Source organism: Sardina pilchardus, chromosome 16 (genome assembly GCF_963854185.1).
Source record: "Sardina pilchardus chromosome 16, fSarPil1.1, whole genome shotgun sequence".
Taxonomy (NCBI): Eukaryota; Metazoa; Chordata; class Actinopteri; order Clupeiformes; family Clupeidae; genus Sardina; species Sardina pilchardus.
This window is the reverse complement of record NC_085009.1, coordinates 5,858,729-5,869,529: the sequence shown is the minus strand read 5'-3', so window position 1 is coordinate 5,869,529 and position 10,801 is coordinate 5,858,729. Positions and strand designations below refer to the sequence as shown.

Genomic DNA, 10,801 nt, shown 5'->3' with positions numbered 1-10,801 from the left:
TTCAAGCCACGCTTGGTGACATGTCTGTTCCAAAGACACCGCCACCACTTTTTTGACAACCTGACACGCATGACACACACTTACAGTACCATGGTCTTCCCTCTTTCCCCCCTTTTTCTCTCTTCCCTTCTCTACCACTTTCTCATCCTACCACACTTTGACTTGTACTTGTAATGTAGACATTACATTCTCCAATACCAGTACTGATAGATACAATTGATAAAATATATAAAATGTAAATGTATTTAAGCACTAATGTCTTAACTTTTCTTTTGGGTGACCAATAATCTTGTGTGTCTTGCTCTTTTGTGTAGGACCACTGCCAGATCCAAAATGTGATGGTATCTGGAAGGCAATTAACAGGTACATAAGGTGGTTTAATGTGTTGCACACACAAAAAAAAATCATTTTGAACAAAAATTGTTTTAATTGTTTTAACACTATAAATATTATCTACCCCTTTTGCAGTTTGAACCTTGAAGCAAAGTCATTGGCTACACAAAAAGTATAACAACATTAAAAAAATGATATGTAGTTATATTACAACTTGGAAAAAAGTCAAACTAATAAATAAAGTGGCTAACAAGTTACTCTTTCAAATGCAGATTAAGTTGAATGGGCTGCTTCAGGTGAGAGGTGTGAAAATCCTAGGATTTTCTTTTATTGTTTTTACAAAATGCCATCAAAACGTTTTCCTTTAAAACATATATTTGAAAACTAAGAGATTCAAGGTTTTCAACTCTTCCCCGACAGCCCATAGAGAAATCAGTACGTAGGTGCTGATGACATAACTGAACAGTTCTACCCTTTCTCTGTAATGTGTCAAGGGGAGTCTAAGCCAATCACACAAACTGGATTCTTTTACATATATTTCCACACGCTGGTCCAATGACGGGCCATAACTGTCTACGTTGATCTTGCACGCCATAGGCTGAGAGTCCACGTACGTGAAATTGATACCTGTGATGTCCCTGACCAAAACAGTAATTTGCATATGCCTTCCCCCAGGTGTTTTGGACCAGGAAGTCCAAGGATTTGACAGCGCACATGGCCTCTGACATCATCAAAACCAGCCAAAAAGGTGACTTGTGACCTCTCGGTGAAGAGTTAATGGTACAGATATTGTATTATTGTGTTGTCACTCATCCATAGTTGGTTTTTGATAATAACAACTAGTTTTTATAGCTGCGATGGCCCATCACAATTCATAGTTGCACCAAGCATAACCCCCCATCACACAAAAGTCCCCTCCTGACATGCATTTGTATGGCTTTGTCATGTAAATCAACAGACACTCCACAACTCATTGTGACTGTAGCACTGACCAATTTTATTCAGTACCAACCACAGCAAACTTGCAAGCATCCAAGAACAATGCAGAACACAGTAAACAGCTGATGACAAGGTGCATGAAGTAGGACAACAGTGTGCAGTGCAAAGAAACACAAAAGGTGCCGCGTTACAGGGCACTCACAGAGGACCATGAAGTGCATGACATAGTGGAGCCATACAGAGTTAAAGGCCACTTGTAATACCAGAACACACATTCTGATGAACGTTAACTTTGAAAGATCGCTCTTTTTCTTAGCATACTGCCACCCAACTAGCCAAAAGCCACCTTCATCATATGCAAAAAGTTACTAAGTTCAGAACGTCTATATTTTACAGCTTGGACGCAACTTGACAGTTCATTTAAACTTCACAACGAGTTTGGCGAATTAATATTCAAGTGTGATACGGTCCAAAAAATGGAACTACTTGAAAGCTGTGCGTATATCGAAAGTTAATGCACACCCTTATAGAACTCAGGAAAATGGGGAATTCAACCAAGTAGTGGAATAACAGCTTTTGCGGTGCAAGGTATTGTAAAGCAATACATAATGGCACAGTTTACAGAGCAGTTTACAGAAGTGTCATATTTAAGGGCATTTAAGACCACACCTGAGAACAGCCCCTGTTAAATTGCATGAAATGGGGCAACAGTGCAGAGAAGAAAGGGCACTTGTAACACCAGAACACAGAGAACTGCCCCAGTTAAAGTGCAGAGAACAACATGTGTCATGTTAAAGGGCACTTGTAAGACCAGGACACAGAGAACAGCCCCTGTTAAAGTGCATGAAATAGGGCAACAGTGCAGAGAACAACATGTGTCATGTTAAAGGGCATTTGTAAGACCAGAACACAGAGAACAACACACAGAACAGTAAAACATGAACACAAGAACTATATACACTATTTACAATGGCCCCTCAGAAAGTGCATGACCAGTGCAGAGAACAAAAGGTGCAATTGCAAGGCACAGAACAACAAACAAAGAACGTGCGATAGTAAACACAAGAACTATGTACACTATTTACAAGGGGCCGGGTAGGGGGAGAGGCGCTGTGCCCCAGCGTCCTTACCTCAGTGGGGAGTGGGGGGGGCGGAAGGGGGGTGAGAGGGAGTGGGGGGAAGGGGGGTTGAGAGGCGCTGTGCCCCAGCGTCCTTACCTCAGTGGGGAGTGGGGGGGGGGTGAGAGGCGCTGTGCCCCAGCGTCCTTACCTCAGTGGGGGGGGGGCGGAAGGGGGGTGAGAGGGAGTGGGGGGAAGGGGGGTTGAGAGGCGCTGTGCCCCAGCGTCCTTACCTCAGTGGGGAGTGGGGGGGGGGTGAGAGGCGCTGTGCCCCAGCGTCCTTACCTCAGTGGGGAGTGGGGGGGGTTGAGAGGCGCTGTGCCCCAGCGTCCTTACCTCAGTGGGGAGTGGGGGGGGTTGAGAGGCGCTGTGCCCCAGCGTCCTTACCTCAGTGGGGAGTGGGGGGGGTTGAGAGGCGCTGTGCCCCAGCGTCCTTACCTCAGTGGGGAGTGGGTGGGGGGGGGGGGGCTGGTGAGAGGCGCTGTGCCCCAGCGTCCTTAACTCAGTGGGGGGGGGGGGGGGGCAGGGGGGAGAGGCGCTATGTGGGGGGACTGTGCACCCCGCATCCGGCGTTCACATGGAGCTTCATGGTGTCTCTGCAAAGGACCATGAATATTTCCATGTCCTCGATGCTTTCGAACATAAATGTGAATGGTTCTCTGGAATCCCACTCCTCCATCTCCATCAACACCCTCAGTGCATTCTGTTGATCCTCATTGGTCATGCTCAGAAATGATGGAACCTGCACCCGCCCCGTGAACAGTCCAGGGCTGTTCCTCACCACATGTTCTGCCGAGTACATGTCTTTTATGACAGCAGGCAGCTCTTCCACCTCTACCTGCTCCTCCTTTTGTAAATAAAAAAATACCTTAAGTTAGAAGTACCCTATAGCAAAAGATGGTTATGTCATTTTCATACACGAGTAACACCACAACATCGACAAGGTACTTATTACAAATTTGAGACTTTTCAATTACACGTCAAGATTTTTCTGTGTTGTTCTTAATGTCAAGTCAGTTTATTTACATAGCTAATAATAGTAGTAATAATAATAATAACAAAAACAGTAATATGCTAAATAAAGAAAACTAAGTAATGTAAGTTTTGATAAGACTGACTGCATCAAGGTTCTTACTCACAACGACCTCAATGTCCTCCTGGCGTCTCCTCTTCAGCCGCAACACAGGGGAGTACCTTCCACCGAGGAGGACCTGGCACTCCGCTGTCCAGTGGGCAAACACCTGGCCGTGGCTTGAAATGAAAATGTAAAATTAAAACAAAGGCCTACATAGTACAATTTAATCGGATAGGGTGAGAGGCAAGCAACAAGTAGTCAAGGCACTGCTGTGGGCATCTGCCCATCAGCTGTTCAACTCCTCTGAACAGAGCCATACCGCCAAATGTCATTCGTAATATATTAATTTCCTTAAAAAATGGTATTGTCTGTGTTGTTATTGACTTAGTGGACCTGACAGAACTACTTATACCTGTCAAGGGAGTCATTCTCCAGTAAGAGGAGACACCACCATCTCCTCAGTGCTTGCATGTCATGCTGAAATGTAAACATGTTTGCTTCAGTAAACAACACAAAAAATCCATGCCATAATAATTTCATAATACAAATACTTACAACCGAGTAGTCAAACTCAGCATCCAACGTCACGTACAAGGTGGCCTGTACCCAAAACATATTACAAGGTTTACAGCTTCAGAGGTATCCATGGTGTTTTACATAAAGCTTCATGACAAAGACAATGCAGCAAATGTACATTTAATCTACCCAAATGCTTGAACTAGCATCACAGAGTAAGACCCACCATTAACATGAAGATGCCACAGTCAATGCCAAACTGCTGGTTAGGGAAGCCCTGAATCAAAACAGGCAAGCATTAATGACTTGAACACACTCACTCACACATGTGAAGTGCGATGCACATAACTATAGAAATACCTGCAAGTCTTTGCCGGTTATTTCCTCCCAAGCGCCTGCATGAATATTTTGAGCAAAAGCCCTAGAAATTTCACAGGGACACTAGTAAAATGTATGACAATGTTGAAGAGACAGAAATGGAAAGGTAACCACATAGTAAAGTTTAGGGTCAGAGGAACGCATGACCACATACAGTACTTTAGATTAAAAGGTCAAAGGAATGTGACCAAAGAAAAATGGACAAAAAAGGACAGGGTCATATGAACACGACCAAATGAAACTTACAAAAAGGTCAAAAGAACGTGACCAAATGCAATGGACAGGTCAGATGAACAAGAGTCCAAGTTCTTATAAAGATAGATATATGTATATAGAACCTCAATAGTGAAATGAACTGTTGGCCACTAAATCCTGACTCGCTCTTTGCATAAAGAGAATCCAGGAATAGGATGCGTTTCAGAGCCGGCTTGATGACCTGAAGAGGAGCACCTTAGTTTTTAGTGAAGTTAGTGCCTGTGTCATCTTGAGATACTGTACAGCTGATCGTCGTTCGTAGTGGACGCACATGTGTCCATGGAGCTAAGGTGCAACTTCCAAATAATTGTGAAGGAAATGACAATGTGCAAATAATAGGACACATGATTTCAATGTCACACACTTCCTTCAATACAACAGAGTGTAATTTACAAATGTCATGGCAAAAAAACACTGAAGACATACAGTATACTCACACAGAGCTGATAGTGACCAGGTGTCCACAGAGGGATGAAAATGGCATCCATTTTATGGGCATGGCTCTTACAGAGGAGAATCACAATGACAATGTTGATATCAAAGGTCTCGATTCCAGCGTAGTATCATACATCCAATATATAACGCCCATACTTACAGGTATACTTGCCATAGGGTTCATGCTGATAGGTGGCAGCCAGGTCGGGAAGACGTACAGATCCACAATGTGAATGTTCTTTCCCTGATCAAGCATTGAAACACAACCTTGAATTAATTTGAAATGTACTTTATACACTTACAATGACAATGTACCTCAACACTTAGTGGATATTTAGTTTGATAGACAGTTCTGCAAAGCATATGGCACCTTGGATACCGCAATCCTCCTGATTACGTCAAAGCAGGCATTCCCAATCTATAAAAAGAGTTGATTATTACATGCGGACACCTGGTTATTAATTTCACTGCTCCATGTGGCAAAAGCAACTTACGGTTGACTCCATCAGCTGAGGCAGGCCTAGTGTCTGGAAATCAGACCGAGTCAGACAGGTGTTATTGGTGCGTACTACGAGTTCATGGCCTGGTCTGTTGGTGTCCAAAACATAGCGCAGCTGCAAAACACAAAGTACTATTTAGTCAAAACTTCGAAGACCATTTAAAAGTTTTTTTTTTTTGACAATCAACAGTTACAGTACCACTTGTTCTTGGTCACGGTGCAACTCAAAGGACCAGCACGACCTCTTGGCCTCTATTGAGCCTACACTTGTCACATCCGCACAGTGAGACCCACACGGCATCCCTGTTGTTCATAAAATTGTAGAATAATGAAGGACAAAAGAAATACCTATTAGCTATTAATGTATCGACACACAACATGGTACAACATCCATGATTCATACGGGAAACAAATAGTTACTGCTTCAACAACAATAAAACATAGATGTACCTGGTCCATGGGTGTCTTCAAGTGTGGACGTACCCACATCGGTCAGATCTTCTTCTGGTCTTGGGCCTTGATCTGTTGACACATTATGTGGGAGCCATTAACTAGTTTATGTTGTTCTGGTGGTGGTCTACACTAGGTGGCAGTATGGTGTTAGTTAGGTCAGAGGTCACGGTGGCACAAGCGTGCCAGGTAACCTAATCACTGGTGTAGCAGTTGCTTATTATGCTAGGGTGGCGGAGAGACGATACGTTTTTTTTTTTTTGGTACTCAAGGATATTGCGCATTAGACTTTTTGATGAAGGCCCCATATTATTCACATGTTAACAGCAATTTTTGTGTGAATTTAAATACATACCCAACACTGCTTGGCCATAACAATTGACAGTTATGTCCTGGCCCAGTGTCTTCTTTAAGTTCTCCATGGTTTCAGCATTTTTGTTGTTGTTATAGTGCTGCAAAATGTTTCTCATTAAGAAGACATGAGAGGATGGGGTCATCATATTTAGGAAATGGTTGTTCTTCCTCATCCCAGCGAAAAGCTGTTCAGCACACTGGCTGTTGACCCAGCCACAGATCTGTGGCACCAGCTCAACTTTTCTCAAGACATCTCTACTGTCTTTTGTATTGTCTTCATGGAAGCGATCGTAGAGAGCGTAGTGATCCGATGACCCAGTTAGAGGGTGCCCATCATTGTCTGGAATTTTTTTTTTGGTTTCTAACCATGGCAAATTCACTTTCAATTCCCCAGAGGCGGCCCGTGAAATATTGCTGTCGTTGACTTCAGTCAACCTGCCACCATGTGGGCGGAAAATCTCTGGCACTCTGTTGTTGGCATGAGATGCCAGACCACGGGCAAAATCATACAGGGCAATATTTGGAAAATGTTTGAATGACAGCAGCATATCGGTGTAGTCGCGTGGACTTTCAGCTCTGATATTGAATTTCACGGCATACACCACGGCACATGGGCAGGTTACCACTGCCCATCCACCTATAAGGACAAACCAAAAAGACAGGTAGAGAGAGAGAGAGTGAGAGAGAGAACATAACCTTGTTAGATGCCCTGATGGATTTGCCTTTACTGCTGTCCACAGACCAATTGTACTACTTGCAGTACAACTTCGAAACACTTGGTTGCAAGACAGGTTCAGTTACCTGAAGCTCCCCAGATTTGAGAGAACACCTTGTCATAACTTTGTCTGTTTTGCATCTGTTGTTGTAGTCTACTAACGATGTCCATTCGTGACCCCCGGGGGTCCACACCACACTGCCCACACAAGCCACGCAGATCGTCCATCTGTAAAACACAATGTAAACATGCACACACACACACACACACACACACACACACACACACACACACACACACACACACACAAACACACAGTATGGGAGCAGAGAATCAGCACTTGGTAAATTTCATTATGGATTGTTATTAACTGGCCGCATTAGGCGTGGAACTCTGTACAAGCCTTTGGTGGTGTGATGTGGTGTGTGTTTAGAATATAATGTGTGTAATGCAGACTGTAATATCATGTGGGTTGTAGGAGTATGGGTGGGGGGTGGTTTGGGTGGCAGTATGTGAAGCCAGGGACAGAATTACACCCGTTAGTTTTAATACCTTGACTTTGAGAAGCTCGTCAGTAAGTCTGTCCTCTGTGACATTCAACTCCAGCTCTTCTGTAGGACTATGTGGGGTATGCAACTTTTTGAACTCTGTATTGAGTACTACATTGCCACTCCTTGTGTGGGGCCCTATCCAAGGTGCCCAATTGTGGTAGTTAGGACGTACTGTGAAAGGGTTTTCCTTATTACCTATGATTTTGGGAGTTACAGGAGAACATAGCAGACACAATCTATGAATGTCAATGGGGGAAACATGTAGGATTTAATTTGTAAAGGAGAGTTACCAACCCTGCCATTGTGCAAAAGCAACATTAATGCCACGGTATTGGCACATGACCAAATAAATAAACATTTCTTTTTCAGGAATAGTCCATGTACTCACTGGGGACCAACCCACGGGAAATCACTTCCATTGCCACCTTCTCCCAGAAATCTTCCGCATCGACCTTGCCATCAAAATTTGCTGGTGGTTCCTCAATACTGCTCACTTTGAAGGAAATTACAGTCATGCCATACTCTTTGCAAGTCGAATATGTGGTCAGAGTCACACACACACACACACACACACACATGCACACACGCACACAGATACACACATACACTTACCAGGCATGCTGAATACACCTTTTTTGTGCAGGTCCATCACCACGGTCACAGGATGGTATCCGCATGACACACACGCAAATGTGTAATTGTGGTCACACAGCGCTTCAAATGTCAAGTAAGCCTGCAGAACCCTTTGACCTGATGGGTAGCGTTTGCCAGCCGTTTTTTCCAGTGCCTCTACAACGCTCCCAACAGCCTGGTGAGTCTGCAAAATCAACATTGACATTATGCTTTTGAAATTCAACAGATCTGTCAGTGAAGTTAGTGAGTGAATGATTGTCCTACCTGAAGAGCGTTTCTGAGGAAGACACAAAGGTGCAGTGACAATAGTGTGACGTCGTCAAAATTGTGGACACCATCAGACCACTCCTGGTATCTGTATACCATGCCACATGTATTGCACCATTTGCTGTACACTGAAATTCCTGTTCAAGGTTGATTTAATGGAAGTGGTGGATTAAACGTGAACCTATGCGGCTTTAAAAGTAAAACTAAGTAAAAAAAAGAAGGACCTACCCTCTATGACATCCGTCATGGTTAAAATCTTCGCTTTAGATGTTATAAGCGCTGGCTCACTCAGCAGCTGATGGTCTGGACATTGTCTGCAAAATTTTTCTGGTGGTATTAAGGCAGACGGGAATGAGCTGGTGTGAACAGCATCACGGGGAAGGACTGCAGGGATCTTCTTGTTGATATAGATGTCCTTCACCATGTCAACAAGAAGATCGCCTGTTGGTGGATACTGTGCCCCTTCCTCCTGTGCTGCACAGTCCATGTCTGGACTGCAGGGCATGGTTCCCTCTTCTGCCTCAAGACATTTGGTTTTGCAGAAAAGATCCTTGTCTGTTTCAAACAAATGCCACTTCGCAACATATTTATGTAAGCATGACTGTCGGGGCTTTGCACATGGACAGTGCCAGGTAATTTTCTTTGTGTCAAAGCTGACCATGACCCGACCAAGCCTGCTGTAATACGCCACCGTTGGCTCAAACACCGATATGTATTTTTTTGCAGGTGGACCGGAGGTGGTTACAACACAGGAGAGTGGAGTCCCCACCTCAACGGCTGCCCTCTGCCGTTCCAGACACCTGTCTCTCTTGTCCTGCCCAAACCACTTCTCGACTACCATCAGCTGGAGGACTTCTTCGGAGAGAGCAGGATACCTCACTGTTGCCGGAGGGCAATAAGACAGGGACTGAATGTGAGGACATTCAAATGTTCTTAAATTTGATCTCTCTGCACAGTCCATGCTAATTTTGCAGTTATCCATTTCACATTGGGTGTTTTGGTTTTGCCCCCAAGTCCTCTTAATCACGTGGATTGGTGTGCTGGGGGTGGCAAAAGATTTTGCAACTGCAAATACACCGCTTTCAAAATCAATACACTGACAGTTCAGGTGGTATTGGGCGTTGATGTCTGGTTTTACCAGGGCGTGGCGTCTCTGAAGATGTAGCCTTAGATTTCTTCTGTTTAAAGTTAGATCACAGTGTGGACACACAACTGACTCTTTATTCTTCCGGATGAGTGGTGGAGGAGGTGGCACTACAGAGGCAGGTGCAGGGGCAGGAAACGCTGTGACAGAGGCAGGAGCAGAGGCAGCAAACGCCGTGACCGATGCAGGTGCAGGAAACGCCGTGACCGATGCAGGAGCAGCAAACGCCGTGACAGAGGCAGAGGCAGGAAACGCCGTGACAGAGGCAGAGGCAGGAAACGCCGTGACAGAGGCAGAGGCAGGAAACGCCGTGATAGAGGCAGGTGCAGGAAACGCCGTGACAGAGGCAGGTGCAGGAAACGCCGTGACAGAGGCAGGTGCAGGAAACGCCGTGACAGAGGCAGAGGCAGCAAACGCCGTGACAGAGGCAGAGGCAGCAAACGCCGGGACAGAGGCAGGTGCACAGGGTGGTGACTGGTGACTGCTGATATGTTGTTGAAACTGGTCCTTTCTTACAATTGTAGCACTGCAGTGAAGGCAATGAAAATGTGCAGATGTCCTGCAAGACCTGCTGCATTTGCAGATAAGAAACCCTGTAAAACATTAAGATTGTCACTAAATCTGAAAAATCTGAAAAATCCAGGAATGTCATGGAATTACCACTAGCCCTATATGTATGGGATAACGGAGTGTGAATAAATAAACAAAATAAATCATTCATTATTCTTTACATATGCATCTGGGACTGGTGCTCAACATCAAGCATATTGTCCATTCCAACAAACCCTACCGTTGTGTTTCACTGCCAGCTGCACATGATTTTCAATGTGTATTCTTATTTTGTACAAGACATTGGTGGTATAGTAGCAACATGGACAGATATAGGATCCTCCCTCAAGGAATTTTCCTGGGTCTGGGAGGCCCTCAAAATGGGTTGAGTGCTGGAGGAATTGGGATTAGATTAGATTCAACTTTATTGTTATTGTGCAGAGTAAAAGCTTACAAAGAACGAAATGCAGTTTGCGTCTAACCAGAACTGCAAAAAAGCAGAAAAGTGCTATGTGATATACCAAGTATATACAGGTGGTTCATAGACATGACAGGGCAGTGTAGACAGTACTATACAGTTGGTTTACAGA

The 10,801-nt window shown here is 44.5% G+C and overlaps 1 protein-coding gene across 1 annotated transcript; it reads left to right on the top strand.

Moving 5' to 3' along the window:
* The first annotated feature begins 528 nt into the window (after positions 1–528).
* Positions 529–10,257, top strand: LOC134060318 (uncharacterized). The gene is made up of 5 exons (XM_062516984.1): positions 529–629; positions 1,009–1,081; positions 7,988–8,161; positions 8,262–8,429; positions 9,245–10,257. The coding sequence occupies exons 1-5, from the start codon at positions 600–602 to the stop codon at positions 9,415–9,417; spliced, it is 618 nt and encodes a 205-aa protein (XP_062372968.1). The 5' UTR covers positions 529–599; the 3' UTR covers positions 9,418–10,257.
* The last annotated feature ends 544 nt before the right edge of the window (positions 10,258–10,801 follow it).